This window comes from Balaenoptera musculus, chromosome 9 (genome assembly GCF_009873245.2).
Source record: "Balaenoptera musculus isolate JJ_BM4_2016_0621 chromosome 9, mBalMus1.pri.v3, whole genome shotgun sequence".
Taxonomy (NCBI): Eukaryota; Metazoa; Chordata; class Mammalia; order Artiodactyla; family Balaenopteridae; genus Balaenoptera; species Balaenoptera musculus.
This window is the reverse complement of record NC_045793.1, coordinates 65,862,432-65,888,332: the sequence shown is the minus strand read 5'-3', so window position 1 is coordinate 65,888,332 and position 25,901 is coordinate 65,862,432. Positions and strand designations below refer to the sequence as shown.

General features: G+C 36.9%; 1 protein-coding gene across 3 annotated transcripts in view; it reads left to right on the top strand.

The window, feature by feature from the left end:
- THSD7A (thrombospondin type 1 domain containing 7A) overlaps positions 1 to 25,901 on the top strand; it is a 741,583-nt gene that overhangs the window by 661,784 nt on the left and 53,898 nt on the right. For all 3 annotated transcript variants that reach the window (XM_036863122.1, XM_036863123.1, XM_036863121.1), the window contains 4 exons: positions 6,496 to 6,628; positions 8,351 to 8,454; positions 19,653 to 19,847; positions 21,315 to 21,578. In XM_036863122.1, the coding sequence (XP_036719017.1) occupies positions 6,496 to 6,628; positions 8,351 to 8,454; positions 19,653 to 19,847; positions 21,315 to 21,578 (696 nt within the window). The remainder of the gene's footprint in view (positions 1 to 6,495; positions 6,629 to 8,350; positions 8,455 to 19,652; positions 19,848 to 21,314; positions 21,579 to 25,901) is intronic.

Genomic DNA, 25,901 nt, shown 5'->3' with positions numbered 1-25,901 from the left:
AGCCTCTCTTGTTGCGGAGCACAGGCTCCAGACGCGCAGGCTCAGTAGCTGTGGCTCACGGGCCTAGTTGCTCCGTGGCATGTGGGATCTTCCCAGACCAGGGCTTGAACCCGTGTCCCCTGCATTGGCAGGCAGATTCTCAACCACTGCGCCACCAGGGAAGCCCCACAATTTTAAATATAAAGGATATAGCAGTAAACAAGGAAAACAATTTTCCTGCGTTTAAGAAGCTTACATTCTGGTGGTATGAGACAGAAAAGGCATTTAGTGATTGTTCTAATGTCTCGATGCATGTGAAGGATCAAGTGAACAATGCAGGGTGGGTGAGAAAAAAGAAGATGTGACATCATTTTGGAGAGTACAAAAGTGGGCAAGTTAGTAATATGTAATAGAGTTTGTAATAGGCAACATGGAGTACCCATGTAGTCATGCATTTTAAAAAGGAATTGCTCAACACAGTTGCCAGTGTTTCTTCAGCCATGTTCAGCTGCCTGAGTGAAGGAAAGCTGTAGGAAAATAATTAGCATTGATTAAGGTCAGGGCTTTTCCAGAAGAGTACAAGAAAGGGAGAGAAAAACGGAGAGTCAAGGGTGTTTCAATGGAGTGCTTATGTAATAACAAAGTATGGAATCTAAGGTGGGTTGGGATGGAAGTGAGGTCATAAAAGGGATGATATAGTGAAAAAGTGATTGGGAAAGTGGATTGGCAATCTTGATTGAGTTTGAAGAATTTTTAGTAAGATGAACTTTCACTTTTTTTTTTTTAATTTAATCAATTATTTATTTATTTATAACTGTGTTGGGTCTTCGTTTCTGTGCGAGGGCTTTCTCCAGTTGCGGCGAGCGGGGGCCACTCTTCATCACGGTGCGCGGGCCTCTCACTGTCGCGGCCTCTCTTGTTGCGGAGCACAGGCTCCAGACGCGCAGGCTCAGTAGGTGTGGCTCACGGGCCTAGTTGCTCCGCGGCATGTGGGATCTTCCCAGACCAGGGCTCGAACCCGTGTCCCCTGCATTGGCAGGCAGATTCTCAACCACTGCGCCACCAGGAAAGCCCTGAACTTTCACTTTTAGTAAAGTAGGTGAACTAGAAGGTTAGGAGGAGTGACCAGAAATTAATATGTTTGAAGATGAGAATGTGCAGCTGTTGATGATGATATCATCAGGGGCCTGAACAGAAGAGCTAGTAGTTGATGCAAGATGCAGGAAAAGGTCATCGGAGGTGAGGAGGTACAGTAATTCAGAGTCCAGTGCCTCGGATGGGAATAACCATGTGGATGGCCAAACCACCAAAGGGGTTGCAGGGGTAGGAAGAGAAAAGATTACAGTGAGGGATGTTCTATGGTCATTAAATAATGGTTGGTGGATGAGTGCTACAAAGTAGATAGCTGATGGTAAAATTGATGACAGGAGCTTCAGAGGAGTTAGATGTTTTTAAAGGTAAAGAGAGGAGAAAAGACTGGGAAATGGCTAGGTAGAGCCAGCCTCCACTGGCAAAGAATGTGAAGGAAACTTTCTAAGAAGAGATTGGAGATGAGAGACAGTGTGTTCCTTTAGGTACAGTGGTGGAAAGATTAGAGGGTAGAAAAGAAAGAGAAATTGAATAAGGTTATGCACAGCTTGTATGCTGTGGTCCAGGTATGATGGAAGACACGCAGGGGGGACTGAGGGTGCTAGTTTCTTGTGGTGCGACAGGCATGTTAGATGTAATGGGTTCAGTTGGGATAGTCTCTTGGTGAAAGGTAGGTAACTGCTGTAAATTAAAATGCGTGCTGCCACTAGGATACTAGTCTTCTCTGAAGCTCCTGGATGGTAGTGGGCAAGGAGTGCAAGAATGCCAGCTCAGGAATCTGCTGTCCTGTGAGCAAGAGGTTCTGAGATGTGGAGTTGTGTTTGGCCAAGCTCAGGTCACATCTCACCACCAGCAGATCAGCCCTACCTGTTCTATTTGGCAGCTCTGTGTTGAGTCTCCTAGAACAAAAGGCTTTCAGAAATCTTAAACCTAGGCACTCAGACTTAAAAAGAATAACTATAGTTGTGTATTGAGGAAAAAAAGAAAGACTGGGGGGTTGGCAGAGGGGCTTGCTGTTGGACACAGTGCCAAGATGCTTTGTGTGCTGGAAGAAACCTTTCCTGTTTCACCTGTAGACTACTGTAACTGAGAATAAGGATACAGTGGTGTTATAGAAGACTAGCCTTTTGTCGTAGGGAAAATAAAGCAGTGACATGTAGTTAGCTTTTCATTATTTGGTATGAAATGGAAATAAGGCAAGCTTCATTGAAATTACACTGACTTCCGCGTGCAATTAAAAAATGCTTAAAAATTTGAATGTTCAAGGATAGATAATAGCAAACGAAAATTAATTCGGGAATGAAGTGGTTCTTTTAAAAACTTAATTCTGTAGGTAAAAATCTACATTTTGTAGGAGTTTGAACTTATGAAAATGTAGAGCTACCCTCCTTTTTAAGTCACTTTAAATAGGTAAAATTACAGTATAGTATTGCAGAAAATGGAACAGAGTAGCTTAGGATTCCAGGAAGAACAAGCAGAGTAATTTGAAATATTATTCAGCCCTCTCTCATGGTATGTCTTGAAAAATCAATGCTGGTAAACATCAGTATTGAACAGAAAGTAATTTAATCCTCAAACCAGTGTACTTGTTAATGTTTCCAAATTTTCATAAATTTTTACAAAGGGCTTTATTAAAGATGGAAAATATTTATGCATATAAATTATTTGTAACTCTAATCTTTAAAAAATCAATACTTTTGATCAAATAATACACTTGGCTGCTCAAATTGTGTTTGCTCCTTTTTTTCTTACTACATTTATTGACTTGAGGGCTAGCAGGGATATTGCAGAGGCATCTTTTCTACCTTGATGCCCTCAAACAGTACTATGCTAGGATTACCCCTCAAAGGTCTGAAAACTGCCTTTCCATTTTACTTCTTGCATGAAACGTTTCCCTTTCAATTTCCTCTCACTGTGCTGCTCCAGCCTGCCATCCACCTCGCTTCCAGCTTAACCCATCTTAGTTTTGCCTGACCTTTAAATCCTTCCATCAAGGAACTTCTCCAGTGAAATTTATCTTGAATATCTTAAGATATCTGAAAAGTGCTGTAGCTGAGTGAGAGATTACATATCCTCTGAGTCTCTATGGCCCATTACCACATAAATGTTTTCTGAATATATAATCCCTTTTTTCTCTACCTATCCTAAGTAGGTATTTTCAAGTACAAACACTATAGGATTATTCCTTTATTTTTCCCATGCTTATTATTTCCAATGAACAAAGTGGTACCTTATTTTTTATTAATACTAAAGAACAGACTTAGTACCCATGTGCATAATACTCTAAGGAAATAGATATAAAGGAAAAGAAGATGCTGATTTATAATCCAGTTGAGAAGAAGTGAAATAAATGTGTTTGCTCATTCAGCAAACATTTATTAAGACTTTACTCTGTGTGACCACTGTTTTAGGTGCTAAAACACAAAGATAAATGGAAATTATGTATGTATCCCCACCTTATACAATAAATTGGGTGTAAATATATGTGGGAAACTCTGAAGATTGTAAAATTCCACACTTGCCAGCTCAAGTTATTAGTTAGGAGCCTTCCACTTTTATTAGTTTATTTTTTAACGTATGCTGTAGCTCTCCCTTTGTCTGCACTCTGATTTGAGGGCTCTGTAACTGGCAGAGCTCTAAAGTGCTGTTTCTTTGGGCGTACGTGTAATTTGCTAACTGCGATCTGGGAAGAAACAAACCTCCCAGGGGGTAGAAACATGGATGTCATGACACTTCCTGTGTAACCCCATTAAACTTCCTCTCTAGGTGTTATGGCTTTGGAATGTTCCACTTTAATCAGGTCACAATCTCTATCCTGTGGGCTGTGCAAGGTTAAGGTATTTGAACTTTTTTATAAGAGTAAATGGATTCCCATTGTGGAATCAATTATGGAAGTGAAAAGAGTTATCATGGTGTTATATATCAAGTACAAACTTGTGGAGATTGTGATGAGAAGGCACTAGAATGTTTCAGAGTTTTATATTAGGTGACTTTTTTGCTTTCAAGTCAATAAACAAAGTAGAATTGAAACACTAACATTTGCTTGCTGCTTCCCAAATCTGAACAGCCCTGGGTATATACCAGGTGATATTTAGGTAGTTAATGACCAGGAGCTTCAGGCTATATGGTGCCACTGATGCTGTTCTCATTGTCCCCTCCAGTCTGTGGATCCCTTGGCCTCAATTCTATGTCTATTTTTTATCTGCAGGTTAAAAAGGGTTGGAGAGTTATTGACTCATAAGAATTTCGACCACCTGGGAAACAAAGACCTGCTCCCCTTTGGTCTTTCCCTCTGTCCCCTGTTAAAAAACACACACACACCTCCCTCCTTCCCCCAGTGCTAAACAAATGATAAGAATGCTCATTTAGTTTGTATAGTCTTTTTAAAAGACTAAAGACAGAGCATAAATATAAAACAAAAGGAAAAGTAATAGATAATAGTGTAAAAAAAGCATGGAGTCAGGTAGTAAATAGGGTAGAGGGAGGGGAGAAGAAGAGAAAAATTATAATATAAAATCAAAGTTAAGGTAAGCTCCTGAAATTGAGAAGAAAATTAGCTCTGAGATTCTGGTGAACAAAGCAAAAAACAGAAGCACAGTGGATTCTTAACGGATTGTCAAGGGAAACAAGATTTTTCCTAGCTCTAAATTATTAGAGGAATTTATCATTAAATTCCTTAAAATAGGGGTCATTGAACAATATAATGGATGGAGATAGCATTACCAATTTTATTAAAAGTCCTATTGGCACTTCTTCGATCTTTCTTAGATAAATTATACTTAATATGTAGAAGCTGCAGCTGGCATTCAAACTATTATTGCTACAATTCTTAAAAGTCTATGACAGTATTTTCAAATACTTTAACTCTCTGCTACCCACTACCTCCACCCCCTAGTTCCATACTTCATTACCTGTAGTATTCCAACTATTCACTAAAATAGTTAATGCAGTCATTAATAGTACAGGTTTCCCCCACTATAGGAATAATCGTAAAAGGTTACATGCAAATTCTAGAATCTTAAATTGGGACATCCATGGTCAGTTATTCCAGTAGATCTCAAACCTAGCTGTTTATCACCGTTTCCTGGCAAGCTTTGTAAAAATCAGATTCCCACATCCACAGATTCCCACATCCAGCTCCCAAGAGATTCTTATTTAGTAGTTCTGGGTACATGCCGAGAAATCTGCTTTTGGTTTTTTGTTTTTATTTTTTCGAAGAAATTCTCCTATATAGTCAGACATTTAGGAATCACTAATCTGATCCATTCTCCCATTTAATACAGGAATCTTCAAGTCACACTGCTAGGAGTCAGTGGCCAGACTGTGTTGAGGGATACCCTGACTTCATGTCAAAGGATGTTCCATTACTGGAAACTTCTATTTGTCAAATCATATTTTTCTACGAACACAATGACTTTAAGGATATTTCATTTCAGTTCTGATTAAACTTTCACTGTTAGGGGCTGCTAACCCTGTTTCTGTAGTCTACATATCAAATATTTAATGATCTTGAGAAAACATGTAAATGCATCAGGGGAACTCTATTAAAGTAATTCTTTAGGGAATTCTTTTGTAAGCAAATTCATGACATATGGCTATTCATCTTTAAAGTGTATATATTGTAAGTTGGAATGTATTTTATTAAAGTTGTCAAGTCTTATATACCATCTGTTTCTCATACTAAAAAATTCTGAGCATCTTTATATCAGCAATACTGTCAATTTGATATCTTCATCGAAGGTAAATCTTAATTATTTCCATTGTTTTTGTAACATAATTTGGAGTAACTTACTTATAGTAATTATTGCTATTTTGAATGCTTCTCTAAAAATTCTGCCTCTAGGAAATGACTTTCATTTCACTACTTATAGCTCGGATGTTTAGGATGTGACCTGAATTAAAGATCTTAAAGTGTTTAACATGAATAATAAATGACTAGAATAATTTACGAGTTATACATTTCAAATTAAGTGAATAACAAAGAAATAGAATTTCACATTAAAACGTTGAATATATTCTCCTGAGAAAGATTCATTAGATGTGTATGAGTCCCATGTGGTAAACAGGGCTATATGAAACGGCATGAAAATAAACTTAAGGCAGAGAAAAACAGATTAATTAGATCTGTCATATTTCTCAAGGGGAAAGAAGCATACAAAAGAGCAATCACGTTGTAAGTGAGCATTAGGAAGACTAGCTGACTGTGGAACTATTTTCTCCATTCTTCAGATTTTTAAATGTACACTGATTGGCTTTCAATATAAGCGGTCCTCGGGAGAATTTAGGAAATGACTAGACGAGGCCTCTCAGTCAGGGATGTCAAAGCACATGGAGCTGGAAGCAATGTAATTTCTTCACACAGGCTGGTATTTGGAGATTCTTTCATCAGTGCAGAGAACAGAGGTTAAAAAAGCTGCCTCATTCCAGGGGACTCCGGAATCAGGAAGCAGACTCGGCACCAGGTCATCATTCAGCTGCCGGCCAACGGAGGCAAGGACTGCACGGATCCTCTCTATGAAGAGAAGGCCTGCGAGGCCCCTCAAGTGTGCCAAAGCTACAGGTAATGGAGTGAAGGGAAAGCCTTCTGAGCGATGCACTAAGCAAAATACTTCGGGTTCATGGTCTTTCCGACAATGAGAAAAGGAAGCCAACATGGCCCATAAACTCAGGATGTTTATGACTGTGGGTCCCATCTCTTGCCTGTTTTAAAGAGCTGCTTTGCTACTGAAATCATCTCCAGGGACACAAATACTTGTGTAAACTTCCAAGCTGTATTATAAGCTTTAGGAGCTTGAAGAATTTCTTACGTTGATATAATCTATAGAAAATGCAGAAAAGTGATTAATAATTACGAAACATATGCTTTTGGAAGCAGTTCTTTTTCACTTACAGGAATAGCCTAAGCATTCCTCCCCTGGCTCCAAAGAGAACCTGTTCCTCATAAATGCTGGCATTCTGGGTCACGAAATGACATCTTTGTCTCATTGATGTTAGTAAGATGTCTGTTTTGTTCATTTGTGGCCACCTCAACGAAAATTTAGGTTATTGAAGCTATATGTCGTCATCTTGATTATTAGAAAAATTTTTTTTCATAACTATTAAAAAAAGTACCTAATTGAAACTTGATGTGGTGAATAATTGCAGTCCTGACAACAAATGAAATATGGCATCAATCGATGGAATGTGTGATCCCAAAATAATAATTTAAGATGAAATTGATGGCAAATTTGTCATCTTAATTTATCTGTGTTTAATTCTGAGATGACAAACAGTATAATTGCATGCTTTCATGATGAACATTAACTGTTATCCCAAACTTATTTATTTGGGGGATTTGTTTTTGTGAAGTGTATTATAAATTGCAGCTTCTGAGTTACCCCTACAATGCTAATCGAAAGAGCACTATACAAAAGGCTCATGACTTGAATGCAATTTTATAACTTGAATGTAAAATAAATATACCTTTCTAAAGTGGAACACATCACTTCTGGTACTATCTGGATACATCTGCTGGCAGTCCTAATCATTAAAAAGGCTAAATGTGGGACTTCCCTGGTGGTCCAGTGGTTAAGACTCTGTGCTTCCACTGCAGGGGGCACGGGTTCAATCCCTGGTTGGGGAGCTAAGATCCTACATGCCTCGCAGTGCAGCCTTAAAAAAAATAAAATAAAAAGGCTAAATGCTGTCAGTAGAGTCCATTCCTTTAGAACTTGACAGTGATGGACTCTTGTCTCCACTGCAGTAGGAAGTACTTTTATATTTAGTGCTGCCTCTTATAATTCCTTGATGAAAATCTAAATTAAATTTAGATAGGACTTTTTTTTAATAGATCTTTATTGGAGTATAATTGCTTCACAATACTGTGTTAGTTTCTGTTGTACACCAAAGTGAATCAGCTATATGTATACATATGTCCCCATATCCCCTCCCTCTTGAGCCTCCCTTCCATCCTCCCTATCCCACCCCTCTAGGTGGTCACAAAGCACCGAGCTGATCTCCCAGTGCTATGCTGCTGCTTCCCAGTAGCTAACTATTTTATATTCGGTAGTGTATATATGTCGATGCTACTCTCACTTCGCCCCAGCTCCCCCACCCCACGCCATGTCCTCAAGTCCATTTTCTATGTCTACATCTTTATTCCTGCCCTGCAACTAAGTTCATCAGCATTGTCAAATAAATTCCTGTTTGCAGTGGTCAAAGTCATGCTTCCTTGGCATTGGGTCTCTGTGATTTCCTAGTACGTTTGCTTCTTCTCTATGAGGCTTCTGTTCTTTCCCTGTAGGTGGAAGACTCACAAATGGCGCAGGTGCCAGTTAGTCCCTTGGAGCGTGCAACAGGACAGCCCTGGAGCGCAGGAGGGCTGTGGGCCCGGACGGCAGGCAAGAGGTGGGAGGCCCTGTTCTACAGTTGATTTGCTTTGCATTTCTCCAACAGCACTAACTTAACCAGTAGCTTGAAGAGTTTGTCATTTTGATGCCATGCTAGGCAAACAGAGCAAAGCAGTTAAGAATCTGCTACCACCCATTCTACCTTACACCAGAACATGGAAACCTGACTTTTTAAATTGTGTCCTTGGTTCTTTGACATTAGTTCATAACTCCTCTGGTTAAACTTTCCCCTCATTCATATCTAGAAGATGATCAGACCAAGCTCTTGAAAGCGTTAGGACATAGATTGTACACTGCAGCTTGTTTTTGTTGTTGTTCTTGTAATTAGCTTTTGGCTCATGGTATTCCATAACACTTTGCTTGTCACCTTAACAATCAATAAGATCCTTACATCATTGCCCATATGCATTATATATACGTGATTGCATAAAATGTAATATAACTGGTTCACTTTCCCAGAAATTCTCAGTAAAGACATCCTTGTCATTGTCATGGCAACCCCCAATTCTGCTCATATTTAGTACTGATTTTTAAATGGCAGATTTATGTACTCTAAACCTGCCATATGTGGATTGCAATCTGTCAACGCTACTAGATAACATGGTTTCTTGCAGAAATGAGTGATGGAAATGTTTCCAACTTGCCATGATTATTTACTAGATATTATGGATAATACTTACATTCCAGGCTTTGGAACATGTTATTTATACGTGTAGCAAATTCAGTCTGTAAAGAGTACATGATTCTTTTTACTCATGTTGAGTTTTAGAATGTAATTCTTGCTACATATCTAAAATGTAGCTGAATATGTAATTGAATACACAGCCACCTTTTTTAATTCATAAAAACATGCTTTGCACTCTCATTTGTAGTTATGTATTTGATGATGTTGCAGAACTCTGAACACACAGAATTGGATTCCAGTTTTTGCTGATTTGATCCAGGACCCCTTTTCTTTACAGTGAAAAGATTGCTTTTTTAAAAGTTGCAAAAAATAGCGTCTTTTTTGTAAAAATCTTCCATTACGATAGTCATTTTAGGAATCTTCGTTTGAAACATAACACTTAGTTTACAATTAATATTAACTATCTAGTGATTTAGGATTTTATTTTATATGCTTATTTTTCATTATGTATCCTCCACCATCAGCATCTGCTAAAATATAACTGTCTCCTTTACAGTTATAGAGACTTAGGTATTTAGAATTAAAAAAGTCATTCTCCCCATTTGAAACCATTCATGGAGAAATTGAGGGATATAAGACTTTCTTGTCATGCCTTGCTAATTCCTCCTTGAATCAAGCATACATTTGCATACAATTTAGACCCTACATAGAGTTTATGATGAAAACAGGCATGAGTTTGGGAATCAAGAAACGTAAGTTTTAGTCCCAGTTCTTTCACTAATACAATGTGAGTTTTATTCATCCCTTTACCTTTTTGGGTATCAGTTTATTTACATGGGGAAAAAAAGAAAAGAGGGCTGGACCAAATGATCTTTCAGGATTATTCCAATTTTCATATTCTACAGTCTATGCAGAGATGATATCCAGGGATCAAAGTGTGACATGAAGTTAGGTAAAAAAGATGAAAACCATATTTTTGTAGAATACCACTGGAGGAAATCTAAGATGTGGTGGAAGCTGTGCAAGTGTGAAAACAGCTTTAGTTTCAAACTCTGTTACTTAACTGCACAACCTTGGTTTATTTATTTCCTCCCTCTGAGGCTGAGAACATAATGATCCTTTCAGCGCTTTGCACATATTAAATCTTCATTAAATGTTAATTCCTTTCCCCTTCCTGTTAGATCATGGCCTCAGTGAATGTGTGCATAGATCACTGTAGGCATAAAAGCAACAATATTAACACGGGTCTTTTGTTTTTTGACACAATCTGTATAAAGACATTTCTTTCTGTGATTACCAGTGATCTTCTCATTTCCAAATCTGAAAACCTCTGCTTATTCCTCATCCTAGGTGACTACTTTGTAATATCTACCCATCTCCACTGCGACAGGGATCTTCGGCTTCCTCAGTGCCACTTTCTCCTGCCTATTTGATGGTTCCCATTCTTGGTTTCCTATTACTGGTGCCTCTTCCTCTGCCTGTACCTAAGTAATGCTTCCTCATCTTGCCATATTTGTCAGGCTACTTTTTCTATCAGCAATCTTATGGGATATCTGGGAAGAGAAAGTTGCATTATAACAAGTAATATATGCATAAATATACTCCGAAGAACTCCTTTAACCTCTATATGAAGATAATCTTTTTCTTTATTGCCTTGATAAAGATTTTTTTCTTAGAGCCTATATTTCTATGGAAACATGAAAAGGGGAGAATTAAGAGAGTAGAAATATCTTTACTAATGGCAAAAAGGCAAAAAATTCTTTTTTTTGATGGTCATGGCTGTTTTCAGAACTCTGCATAATTGACCTGTCAGACTCTTGCTATTTCCATCTTTGCCCTTATCCAGTCAGAGACTTTAAAAATGCCGACTTGTGCGGTTTTTTAATAATTAAAATAATTGTGTAGTAAGGATTAATATCAGTCAGCAAATACTGTGGAGAAGCTACCCCCTTCCTCTCTAACACTTCAGACTTTCTAATTTCAGGCACTCACGTAACTATGACTGCATTCAGAAGACAGTGTAGAAAGAGCCATGAGTGTCAGGAAGGGATGAAGATGTTCAACCCAGGGAATTTAATTTGTTTAGGGAAATGAGATCATGGTAACGTCACCCAACAAGTATGAGTTAAAGACTGAAACCAATCCGTTGCAAAAGCAGTCATTTGAAGCTAAAGAGCTTAAGAAAGATCTAAAGGATGAGCTGGGACTTGACTTGAACCGTAATGTTAGAATAAGTAGAAAAGAGAAAAGACTACGAAATGAGAGCAATTCTATAAGTTAAGCATTTGAGGTAAGAAAAACAAAAACATTAAATGTGTTCACAGAAAAGTGGGTAGATTGAAGCTCTGAAGATGTGAGCTGGAGCCTGGGGTAATTTTGTAGAGGACTAAAAATGTCAGGATCAGTATTTTAGACCTTGTTCAATAAGTGGTAGGAGCAAGGACCTGATGAAAGCAGTGTTTTATCTGTCAGCGTGTTCAGAGTAAGTTAGAAAGATAAGACGCATGGGTCTGGGCGCCAGCCGGGACGCTGCTGTAGCAATGCAAGGTTGAAGTAATAAGGGCTCAGACTGGAACCACTGTAGTCGGAATGGGGGAAAATAAATGGATTTTCCACATACAATAGAGGAAAATAACTTTAGGACTCAGTAGCAGACAATAGCAGCAGAGGTAGACCTAACTGAGTCAAAGATGATCATATGATTTTGAACTCCAATATTTTCAGCTTGTATAGTACAGGGAATTATTGTTTTAAAGAGGGTTAACAAATACTCTGTGTGAATCTTCTCATAACTGGAAATCTTACGAAATCTTGAAACAGATCAAATTTAGCTTTTGAATTGAGATGGGCTGTAATTGTAAAACACTGCATTTCAAGGCTCAGGAAGAACAGGATTTATCTTGACCTTCATTCTGATGTGGACTACATTTTGAAATGATAATTTAGATTTCTTCAGTTAAATAAAAATATCATATGAACCAAAAAAGGAGTTAATTTACTAAGTATGCATAGAAAAGCAATAATGTGTGTCTCATATACTATGCCTCACTCAGCAGAACACTTACAAGGTCACCTTTTATGATTCGTTTTCTCTAAAATGACTTGAACCTTCCCTGTTAGTAGAAAAAAATATAACTCTAAATTTACCTACCAGCTTCTAGCAAGCCATCCTTGTTGTTCTCCTTTTGAGTCACCTGTACCTACTTTTAGCCACCTGTTAAAAAGTGGCCATTATAGGCAGACTTTCATTTTTACTCTTAGTACTATTAATAGCATAATTGTTCCAAGTGTAGGAACTATCCCTGGTGATGCATTTCAAAGGAGCTGGGAGGCAGTTATGTTCCCAGAGTCTCTTTAACGAGTCACTAATGGTAACTGCTTACCACCTCAGCACTGGCACTCGCCATAAAGCAAATCATTGAGAATCAACCTTATCCACAACTGAGTTAGAATAACCCAGGCATAAGAAGATAGGAAGATTCTACTACAATCAAGTAAATGCAGTCTTGACCAAGTCTACATTCTGTGTATTTCAAAACTATGTGAAAGTGCTTTCTGTGGAAATGCTTTACATTAGAACACAGTAGGAAGTTAGAAGTAGTAAAGAATTTTAGCAAGGCTTTGAATATCGAGGATGGTGTATTCCAGGAAATTTTATCTAATGGTATAAGAATGAAAAAGAGAGAGGAGAAAGAGGTATTTTAAAGACGGAATTAACAGGATTTTGCAATTTTAAAACTTAAATCATTCTTAAATCTCACAGGGAAATTTTTGAGGGCTTTTGAAATAGGCATCTTTCCTATAATATTGTCAATAAAAGAAATGCAAATAACGTGAAGTTATGTCCACAATCTATTTAATTTTTAAGTGTATAAACCAGTTCTATTTGCTTCATGCTATTCAAGTCACTTGTGTATAAACTTTTAATGGAACTGTAACCTCTGCTGTCTCTTCTCTCTGCTCACATTTCTACAATTCAGATGGCATTTAGAGGGCTAAGTTATTGATTGGTCAGTGACTATGTCACTGAAACATAGCCATACTAGCCGTAGCTAGAGTTATCATTACCTTTGCATTCAAAATAAAAGAGGTGGCTCATATTAATGACAATTTTGGACAATTTACTTATTTTTTTCTCTCTGACTGCCCTAAAGGACAATGTCACTACTACTTAAAATGTGTATACATGTGTGTGTGTGTGTGTGTGTGTGTGTGTGTGTGTATAAATAATTCCAGTGTTTATTACTTTGTGACATATTTATACCAGGAATATGATGCAAAAATATCATCGATTAGATGCTGGGATGTTATAAAAATAATTTCAAATTTACTCTTGCTCAATCTCTGTGTTGATCTTAATGCTATTTCCTGCCAAGTGTACTTTCTATAAATCAGATGGAGCTAGAGTTAATAATCCCCAGGGTCAACCCTACCTATCGTAATCCCCCACCCCCTCTGTATCCTTGCCTGCCAAGGAATGTCCCCTGTAATGTTAACCTGTCACTGAGATTTGACATCAATCTCTTTATGTGGAAGCCAGCATGATTCAGATGTAGTCTCAAATCCAGACCACAGAAAAAAGAAAAAAAACTTTAATTATATGCCTCACGTGGCAGGGACCCTCCTGGTCCTGGGAGTCCTCACCCGACATCACTTATTCGTTAAAAAGGTTATTCAAGGAAAGCCTAGGAATAAGAAAGAAAGTTCTAATTTTCCCTCCACCAAAATTAAATCCATGTGAATTTGTAGAATGTGAGATATAAGTATTTAACTACAATTTATGCTGTTATTTTTTGTGAGCAAATATGCTTAAATCTTATGCTTAAATTAAGTAGCTTAAGCTATATTGACACCTTTCGCATCACTCTTGCTTAAATTCTGGTCCACTTTGTTCTTTTTAAAAGATTATACCTTAGAGGCATTGTTGAAGTTAGGCCCAGAATATCTGGGCCAGTTTATCTCAGTAACTCACATTAATCTGTTAATTTTCAGAGATTGTTATATAATAGGAATGAAAATAATGGAAACAGAAAAAGAACTAGGTAAAAAAGAGTCAAAGAGCTTGCTTTAAAGAAATTTTGCACAGACGTGATTTTTAAACTCTTCTTTGGGCTAATATACTTATTAATTACCGTGTAATATTTTTGTACTCTTCATTTATATAAGCTGTTATTTAAAACTTCTAGAATTATTTCTACTTTTAAATGGCTTCCTCTAATTTTCTGTGACTATTAGCATTCTAGCTGATTTGGGGATTTTGGTTTTGTTTTATCTCTCTATGAGAGTCCTGTCATAAAATTATGATTAGCATTTGCTATTTTTTAAATAGCTGCTAAAATAAGCTTGACACCAGGATGTCTGTCTTTGTGATGGTTCCTCAATGCCCAGTTAGTTGGTTCGTTGTGATGCAGTTAGTTAACCCTTTCCAGATCCCAATCAAGGATCTAGCTGACCTTGGTCTAAGCTACTCCATGGGGAGCTGATTATTATTTCCTAGTAAGTCCACAGAGAAGGACTTTTGCATATATTATGAGCATCAATAAGACTAGGGATCATTGGTAACTATTTAGGATCAATAAGAAAGAAAAGTGCATTTCTTTCCCTTCTGCCAGAGTTACATTCACAAATTGTAATTAGGAAGTGTAATTTGGCAAACTTGTCAGTGAAAATCTCTTCCACACAGAGAAAGACCAGGATCATTAAATCCACCTAGTAAACAACTGGAGCCCTCTTGCATTATTTATAGGTTTGGTCTTATTTCTAAGCACAATTAGGTCTCTTGGTAACTAGCTCCCACTCACATTAAGCTTTTTCTTTTTTATTTCTACATGATTCATTCTCACTATTGTCATTTTTTTTGTAACACCATAGGAAAAAAATCACTCCTCTAATCACTCAGTCTGGTGAAAATACTCTGTCTCCAGGGCTACCCAGATGCTGTTGCTGTGGGATAAACCGTGTTAATATGGCTCAGTTTAATAAATAAGGTCTCAGAGCTCCTTGAACTCTTTGTTACAAATAATCCAACAGTTTTCACTGCACTCGGGCATTGATCTTATTCTGTTTCCTGTAATGAACTTCTGTGTGCACATTTTAGATCTAGTCATTTATTTCACTCTGATTATTCAAATGAAATGACAACATGATCTTGCATGCCAAAGGGCAATCCACAGACCAATAGAACTCCTTCTTTTTGTGCATCCTGAATAATAAGGGCATTTCATTCCTCTTCAAGAAAATGAAGATGAGCAACTCCATTCTGAATTCTATTAGATTTACTTCAGAGCTGCATCGGTAGCCTTCCATTTACATACTCATATATGCATAACGCAGATATCCATGTCCTTTTAGCTCAAACCAATGTTATCTATTCCCTTTCATTTCAGGAACCTTTATTAGTCTCCTCTTTAAAACATAGCTCAAAATTCAACTTACATGAAAACATTCTGGAATTGACTCTACTTATTCTACTTATTAATCATTTTTATTTAAATTCATGGGAAGTTTCAAAGATACACAAAAGTAGAGAGGCTGTGGTAATGAATACTAGTCGTGTAGTCATCACTCACACGGCTTCAACAGATTTTAACATGCTGTCACTCTTGGTCATCTGCCACTCCTCATAGCCTTAAAGAGATTTTGCTGGAGTATTGTAAAGCAACTCCCAGGTAAGATATACATCATCCATAAATACCTAATATTTTTAAACATAGCAAGAGTATTATTATAACACTAAACAAAATTGAATAATTCATACCATGTCTAATATTCATACCACGTTTAATTTTCCCCCATTGACTCAAAAATGCCTGTTTACAATCAGTTTGTTCAAATCAGGGTTCATAAACGTCTCCACATTGCGTTTGGCTAGAATATTTCTTCAGTCACTTTTAATCTAACAATTTGAGCTCCCTTTCTCAGGGCATTTATTTGTTGAAGAAACTGGCTTTCTTGCTCATCTTTCCAACATTCCCGCAGTATTGATGGGCTGAGCTTGCCTAGCTTAATTTATAAGTAAGCCACAAAGTAGTCATATGAATGTCTCCTAGGTTTTCAGCCTGCTGGAAGCAGCCTGTCTGTGACACTTAACTTCTGTGCTTCATATAAATAAAATAAAATTTAAATAAAACAGATGGATATAATCAGCCTAGAGTTAAAGATGGAATTTTACTTTAAAATAATTATTTTGATATATGCCGACCTCACTAAGAATCTTTCATGGTCATTTTCATGGTAATTCATCCATAGGGCAACATGGGTTTTGGCCCTTCTTCCTAACAAGGCCTCAGCCCAAAGAAAACTTGCATAATCATTATACACAAGATATGCATCCTGCACCTGTAAATACAAATACAATTGTCTGGGTATGTGTAGCTTTCTGGTGTGCAAGGAAACCATGCTTAGGATGACGCATCTTTTCTACAGTTAAAACCACCCTGGTTTCAGTGCCTTAAAAATGATTTTTAAGATTTATAAAGTTGAGAGACCAGATGGTTTCCTTTCCAAACATTTATGTTTTCTTCACCCTAATAGCAGGAAGTTCATTTCAGATTACATTCCTGTGTTTGAATTGTTGTATTTCCTCCAAGTCACAATAGAAACAAGTTGAGATGTGTGATAAACTTCAATATATTGTACGAATGGTACCGTTGCTACTTGTTTGGATCACACGGCATGAGTAATTCACTCAAGGTACTCTGTCTAAATGCTCAGGTAAGGGGAGTGACGTGCTGAGTGGGTTTCTGAGTACAGATTTGGGAATTTTACACATCGTTTCTTTTCACCTACTTGAGATACTTTTTGAGATTTTACGTACTGCAGGTATATAGGCTTTAGATTTATGTAAATGGTATAGATTTGCACAGAAGAAATTAGTTTCTGGAATTGTATTGATAGTGGTTTTACTTTATTTTATTTTGGTTTTTTGGTGTCCCTTAATGTGACGATGGTTGGAGCAATTATGAAATAAAATTTATAACAGGGAACCTTAGAGAGAAAACCTTAATGGAGAACTTAAGGCAATTTCATTTAGTTTAAAAGATTTATAGTCAAGTCTCTATTTCAGAGAACCAAATTGGAATGCTTAGATAAAAGTAGGCTTATTTCAAACAACATAAATTTAATTTTGTAGTGTGACCCTCTTCATAGCTTAGAGTTCTGATGGTCAAATTTCTTATTTTCCAAATTAATCATTCTTGAGGTTCCTACATATTCTGATCAGTAAAAGCCTAATATTTTCCTCTTTATCCATCCTTCCTCTTGAGCATCCTTGGGCAACTTTGCCCACAAACTATCAGAGCTTACTGTGTATAAACTATTTAAGCAAGTGTAGAGAGAATTGCAAAATCACGTCAGCTTATTAATATACTGCATTTTATGGATTCCTCCTATACCAATCCACAGATAACATTCTTCCAAGCTACATGGATGCTCTTTTTGGTCCACTCCTTGTACTCCAAGTTTAAGCTCCCCTTAGTTCCCTCCTACATGCTCAGCCTTTGTTTCCCAAAGCTTGGCACAGTGCCAGGGTGATTGGGGGTACCAAATGACCTTCAGTTTTAGTCACAAGTCTCAGGCAAACATATCCTAGTGACTCGAATACTCAGGCTCATAGGCCTTAAGCTTGAATGTGCATAAGGAACATCTGAGCAACTTGAAAATAAATGCATTTTCCTTGACCTCACACACAGAGATCTCATTCAGGAGCTCTGGAATGAATCTAAGAATCTTCAACTTTAATAGCATTCCAGGTATTTCTGATGCCAGTGGAAATACACTACCTACTGCTGCGTGTTTGAATCATCAGGGAACTTTAAAAAGATGTTTATGCCTGGGACCCTGTCCTCAACCAATTAAATCAGAATGTTGGAGTCTAGCAAGGGCGTAGACATTTTTCCAAAAGCTATCCAGGTGATTATCATCCGCAGCTTGATTTGAGAGCCTCTACCTTACACTGGTCTGATAACCACAGTGCACCAGACAACTCCTCTCCCAAGTGGTGAGAATCTCTTTGGAGCACTTAATATTTTTTCCTGTCATATAACCTTCCTAAAGGCTACTACAGTCCACTCAACCAGGTTTTCATATCTGTAAAATTCAGGGACCGCTGTCTAGTCATACAAATTGGCTCTTCCAATGTTGCGCATATTAAATGAAGAGATATCTATAGCTAAGAGATAGGTGAGTTTTCACCTACATTTGCACAATTATGTAACTTTTCCTACAGCAGTTGAGACAAGTTGTGTTCACCTACACAGAGAAAGGCTTCCTTTGCTAAAACTGTTAAATCTTTTTACACACCCCATCACACAGTCCTATACTACTGGGTGTTAAGTTTTAGTGTACAGATCCAGAGAGTCTTGTCCAACCTGGGGCCCTGTGTGCCCTAACTGTAATTTAGGATCAAAATGCCAGGCTCCTTCATCATAGTTTCATGATGATAGAATTCTAAGCAGGGCAGAGACCAGCTGCAGTGTCAGCCGAGACCACAAACCTGAAAGTGCCATGTAAATCAGTCTGACTGGGCCATTTAAGCTAGTTCAATGAAGACATAACTTCAGGACTGAGGTCTAAATGTTTCATCTGCTTCCTCCAAAAAAAAAAATGAAGTATTTCTAAAACCAACAGCAGGAAATGGCTGAGGGATAAAGAGGACTTAAACATCACTTGCTCTTTTTCATTAAGACCTGTTACCTTTAAGCAATTCTACATTTATATTCAATACATAATACAACTATGACTTGGTTTAAAATATTCAGTAGAACAATGTCTTGGGGAAAATAATATATATAAGCCAAAATTACTTGACTGTTTTTGGAGAGTCCATATGTAATTGTTGGAAATGTCAATTATGATATGATAGATTAAGATTGCTAAAAGTTTTTGTCTTCATTTTAAATTCATGGTTGTTCTTTGTGCGTGTGAAGAATTTGTACACACAGGGAAGTGGGGAACTTTGACAACGCCTCCTCCCATTAACCACTAACCACTTCAAAGCCATCACAACAAACTTTGAGCATAATTTAAAAAACAAAAACATGCTTTCTATGCAAATGGAGCTTCACAAGGTTCATAAGTGTTCTCTCTCCACCCAAACCTTCCAACCAATTTGCTGCCATTAAGACCCTTCTGTATAGAAATCCCACAGTGGACAACGGTATGAAAACAACTATTAAAGGTATGCGGTGTCTCCCAGCACCACCATGAATATGTTTAGTTCAGCATAAACTATTATCAGAACCCATGTATTATTTATTTGTCTCTTAATTCATTTCTAAGTATATTCCACATGTGACATGAAATCCTTAATAGCATCTAATAAAAACTGCTAAGTGTGTGTGTGTGTGTGTGTGTGTGTGTGTCTGAGGGTTATCTGTTATTTAAAAAATCCTATAGGATCAATTTAATGACTACCGTGATTACTAAAAACACTCCTACCAGATTTCTGCTGCAAATAAAGAATTAAAAGAGGACTCCTTTGACTGAGTAAGAAATGTTAGGTTAACTCGTAAATTACAGAGTGATTACAGACATTCAGATTCATGATAAACAGCTTTTTGCTTTCCCTTTAGCCATTACTTGTCGAAAGCAAGATGGTGGACAGACTGGTATCCATGAATGTCTCCGGTATGCAGGCCCCGTGCCAGCCCTCACCCAAGCCTGCCAGATCCCCTGCCAAGATGACTGTCAGTTTACCAGCTGGTCCAAGTTTTCTTCATGCAATGGAGACTGTGGTGCAGTTAGGACCAGAAAGCGCACCATTGTTGGTAAGAATAATTGGGATGCCAAAGCCAACACTTGTCAAGGCAGAAAAACACAGTAAGAAGTCAGGCCAAGATAGTTCTGACAGTGTATTTGGAAAATGCACAGATATGCGTTATTATTATTACACTAACACATAATACGGCAATGGATTCGGAGCCGTATTTTGATGTAAGTTGGCAGTGACAGATGCATTATGTACCTTTAGTAGAAAGAAAAAGTAGCCTTGAAAACTGAACTCTGTCTCCCTATACAATACGCGGTAGATTAATTTTTGGTTTAAACATGTACCTTTGGTGGATTACCTACAGACAGTGAAGTACTTGGAGAAGAGTTTTTTAGGAATATGGGGAAAGGTTGCCACTTCACTTTCTTAAGCCATTCTCACTGTCACAGCCTCAGATTATCCTTCATATCCTGGAAGAGAAATATGGCATTAATTCTGTACCTGAAAACACATTTTAAAAGGTAGTCACAATGACAAAAAGCTGTAATATAACGAGCAGGAACAGGAGCCGTCATAATGAACTAAACTCTGATGCACTCAAAAATATTGTCAGTGGCAAAAGAAACCTAAAAATATTGGTGCTAGTAGAGTATTCAGAATTTAAAGTTGTAAAATGATCCAGCTGTCATAATGAAGACTGTTGAAAATTATATAAGGCAGCTTATGAAAGTTAGAGATAAATATACGTAAAACATATGTAATTAGTTACATGCAGTATAATTAAAAGTATATAACATATATGATATAATATAAATTATGATCTAATTAAAATAATGATATTTTTCAGGCACATATTACTGTTATACTCAAGGTTTTTTATTTTAAAAGGGAATTTATTTAGATTTATACACAAACCATTTCTAATATTTTTATTGTGATATTAAATATCTTCATTTTGAATATTATTATTTCCTACATTAATCACCAAGTATGTCAAAGTGATTATTTTTCAGAAATACTGAAAGATGCAAAATCACAATCAGAAAAGTAAATGCAAAAATCTCACTTTCTGAATCATAATACTGTATAACTAAGCCATCTATTCGGATTTAACAGAGTTACTTAACTGTGCATGTCAGTGCAGTGACTCTCTCTCTCCATTTCATATTTTTGCACATGTTATAAAGGAGAGAATTGTGCAGTTACCTCAAACTCCCCAGTCAGTGAAAGCACATGATCATTTGAGAGGATTTTAATCATTTTGAGGAGTGTAAAATTCAGCACAACAGTTAGTGCCTTATTCAAAATGGGCTATTTTTAAGTGAGAAAATAAGAGAAATTTCACTTTGCAAAGCACCCAGTTCTAACAAAAGCCTACATAGAAAGCGCTACGGAGGGGGGAAAATAGCATTTATTTATAGGCTACTGTTGAATACGGTTAAAGATAAAGGAAGTTTAGGAAAGGAGAAAACTTAGGGATGCTTGATATTAATGCTGATATTTTCCAACTTAATTTTCTCCACAGGAAAAAGTAAAAAGAAGGAAAAATGTAAAAATTCTCACTTGTACCCCCTGATTGAGACGCAGTATTGTCCCTGTGACAAATATAATGCACAGCCTGTGGGGAACTGGTCAGACTGCATTTTGCCAGAGGGGAAAGTGGAAGTGTTGCTGGGAATGAAGGTACAAGGAGACATCAAGGAATGTGGTCAAGGATATCGTTACCAAGCAATGGCGTGCTACGATCAAAATGGCAGACTCGTGGAGACATCCAGATGTAACAGCCATGGTAATCCAACTTTTCTTCACTGTTATACATTTGCTGTCTTTGGGGGTGGAGGTAAAATGCAAGTGTATCAGAATGGAGAGAAATGAAAGTTTACAGGAGTGTGTTCTAAATTGAACATTAGGGGCACCACTCTGTATTGATATATCATTTATATGTAACAGGACATTCGGTGGCACTTGTTGTCTAGAAGTTGGCAACTAGGTCCCAAAGTTGGTGATAAGGAAGCCTTACATGTAGGCAAAAATGGTGCCAGAAACCTCCCCTGGGGCAGATCCAGAGTCTACTGAATAGGCTCAGCAATCCACACGAAGTCCGTGTACAGAAAAGGAGGGAGGAGAAGAGAAGATTGAATTTAATTTGAGAATAAAGTGTTAAACTAGACAGACTTTTAATAACCGAACTGGCAAGATTTACGACGTGCCTAAGATATCACGTGGCAGAGGAGAAAGACTGAAAGCTGCAGTTGGTGAAAACTCAAACATCTCGTTTATTCCTCATTAAGCTGAGATTGGCCCAAACAAACAAAACTAGAAAAAGGTACATACACTTGGGAAACTTTTGACTTCCAAACAAACAAACAAAAAATCAAAAAGAAGGCTAAAATACTGTGACAATAATTGAATTGCCCAAAGTTTATAAAGAGTGGTTTTGACCAGAGTATGCAGTGAACTCTTTGGTTCTACATCATAATACAGTCAGCCTTAAGCAATATTTCTTCATTGTTTTATGTTAATGTATCTGTCCTTTTATTATGGAATGAGATCAGTTTACAGTGGGTCAGCCTGAATCGTGGATGTCACATATTTGCAAACACTGGACACTGATTCCCCTCTCTTCACGGAGGTGACCTAACAAAGATAAGTTAAATTACTGGGAGAGAGGGATATGGTAGTTACCCTCCAACCTCGCTGAAGTAACTTCTGCTGTTGGAACAGTGCTCCTCCATTTTTATTATATGGTTCAGAAAACAACATGAACTAATAGGACCATCTCACATATATAAACCATTATGGGGTATCATGGTGACACATTTATGAAATCTCTTAAATCTGTCCCCAAAACAGTTTCCCAAAACCCTGACCTTTATTTTTTTACCTTATCTCATAATTACTGTTTTATCAAAGTCTAGTGATATAAGCCCCCATCATAAGAGTCCTTTATGTTGAAGCTCTAGATATAAGTATTTTGCATGCATGCATTGCTATGTTTAAGATTATCCCATGCATTTAGAACAATAACTAAAAAGAGTTTAGTAAGCCTTGAAAAACTTCTGTAAGAGTAATTGAGTTTTTTATTCTCTATATCAAATAACATAGGTGCTATTAATTAGATACCAGGAAAAATGTAAATGCACTTTGCATTCTGAGCTGATATAATAATGTAGAAGATCATAGTTAGTCATTAAAATGTAAAAGTGAAGATCACTTTAAAAATGTTTCTCCTGAAATGTAGCATGTAGGTGTTTGCTCACATTTTAAATTGTTATGCATAGTGAATCACCAAGATAATCATTTGTTTTTAACATAACCTTTGAGCTTTCAAAATGACTCTCATATATTCTCACTTTACCTTGACCTGTTAATTAGATGCATGAGAGCTTCAGTAAGACACTTGAGTCAATCTTATTTTTAGAAAAAAAAAAACAACTTTAAAAATATCTTGTGACTCTCACGAAAATGTTTGATCCCTTGAAAAAAGTAAAAGTACAGAAAAACTGAAATTGGCCAAAGGCAGTAGACTTTCTGCCTTAGCACTGTCAATTCAAAGCATGAAGAATTCAGTAGTATATTCTAGAAGAAAAGCACATGTAGAAAAAAAGATGGGTCCCTGGCAGCACTGAACTTCATGGAGCTTGTGAAAGGATCTAAGATGTTTAAGTGAACTGTTGCAGTTTAGTTCTTTGTGTCTATCCAACATCACTCCTTTCTCCTTAAATCTGATCTAAGATGGATGTCCAACGGGATATTTTAGCGTCTACTAACATTTTTACTCAAAGTCTGAGGAAATTGAGTGTCTCTTGCCTGATTTCTTGGGAATTACTGCTGCTGTTCTGTCAATGCCGATAGTGATAGTGGAGTGCTGTCACTCTGATGCTCTATCCTAGGCATGCGCTAACTTGCAGTTTCTATGACCACTGCCTTTGCTCAGCCAAAGCAGCTTCCAGATGAATGGTGGGAATGGGGTTTAAAGTGGCTTTCAAGAAAAAGTCTCTTACGGCTTTCAGTTTAAACATAAAATTGATCCCCACATGTATGCAGTACAAAGACACTAATCCCCTACCCTATTCAGTAGTGGCTTTATGGCATTTCTACTTAATCTGTGTTATCCATCTGTAGGTCATATTATCAGTTATTATACTGATAAAACAGTTTGACTTTCATCAGCTTAAGTATATTATTTTAGGTCATTTCCCATTTGGTCACCCTTTTTTTTTTTTTTAATGTCTGAAACTCGAGGCACAATTCTATTATGTCTGGAATTTCTCATAAGAATAGACTCTGTACTAAAATGCAATATATCGATACTCCAAAAATCAGATCTTAAAGTATAGCTTGGGAGCCACATAAGTCTTCATCCATCCTGATATATGGTATTAAATATAGTTCCTGCACAAATGTTGATATATAAATACATTTTTGGCATTTATCTATCCTGATATCATAATACAAATTATGTATATTTACTTTTGGTATGAAATCTTGAATGGTGTCACTATTAGCAACAGATTATAAATCATTAAAAAACCAAATTACACATTTTCTACTTACTGCTAGAATACTCTGAGATCTTAATTAATTGGTTCACTAGAAATTGATTGCCTTGGCACATAGTACTAGGTACTTCTCAAGTTAATCACTTCTAAAATTTCACAGAACAAGAGGTAGAATTTCTGGAACTTTTTTTTATTATATCATTTAATCTTGATATTTTAAAGAATGTTAGAGGTAACCTAGCTTATGCAAGGTACACATGTACAAGATTTTCATTTAAACATAAGTGATAGAATTTTATTATGCTGCCCCTCAATCCTACCCAGATCTCCCAAAAGCTCTTATTCTGCTCTGCTTTTTGTATTTCAAAAGCATGTATCACTCTATAACATACCATATAATTTACTTATTTATTGTATTTATTATTTATATTTCATCCTGTACAAAAATGTAGATTGGTGAGGGTATCTTGGACTACTTTATTCACTCATGTATCCCAAGCACCTAGAACAGTAGGTGCTCAGTAAATATTTGTAGAAAGAATGAATGAGTGAGTGAAGAGGTGGAGAGAATTTTTGTAGCTGTATTTGATCCACAATCAGGCTTGGACGCTTCCTTTTTTCCAGACGGTGTCCTTCCCTCTGTGTCACAGTTCTGGAATATAATCAAACAGATCATTGAGAACAACTAAGATCTTTGGAATAAACTATATACATGCCACAAACTTTCTATATGATATTCATCAAATATTTATGCTTCTCTCCTCCTACTAATTGGTAGGTAGAAGAAATAATAGTCACACACCCATTCCACTGAATTAGTCCAGTAATATCGATATTGGTAAGTCTCTTTATTCCAGTTTAAAGCTTATTGTTCAGAATTGCCTGCTTTGTACAACACCAGATTTGGACAACAGCTTAACCTCTTGGTTTATATTAGTAATTGTGACAACTTGCTTTTTCCCAGCCTGTGTTTACAACTTTAATTGGGAGTATGGAATGTTCATTTAATTCTCTTTGTGTCCACTCATCTTTCCTTGAGAAAACAAGCAATAACATTTCTATTAGATTTATCTCAAAGGAACACTTTGAAGGCGAATTGGATAAAGTGTAAAAATGTCAGATGCTGAAGTCTTCAGCCCTTTTAGTTACATAATTCCTTCCAGACACTTCTCTTGAATCTTTACTCTCAGCAAATTTGTCTTTGCTGTTCCTTATAGGGAGTTTAAGCCATAATGTACTATCAATAGATATTCTAAAATTGAATTCAATTTTATTTGTGATATTTTATCATCTGTTAATATCAAGTAAGCAGAAAGGCCTATCTGATGTGACTGTTCTTCCTGAGCCCCTGCTGTTTAATATACATAGGTATCCTATCGCCTAAAAGTAATACGTTGCTTTGATACCTATCAAATACCAATTTGGAGAGCCCATGAGGAAACTCAAGAATCAGCTATTTGGTTAGATTACTTGTTACCAAATGTTTTCCTAAAGGTCCAGATAGCAAATATTTCAGGCTCTGCAGGCTAAAAAGTCTCTGTAACAACTACCCGATTCTGCAGTTATAGAATGAAAGCAGCCATAGACAATATATGAGTGAATTACACAAT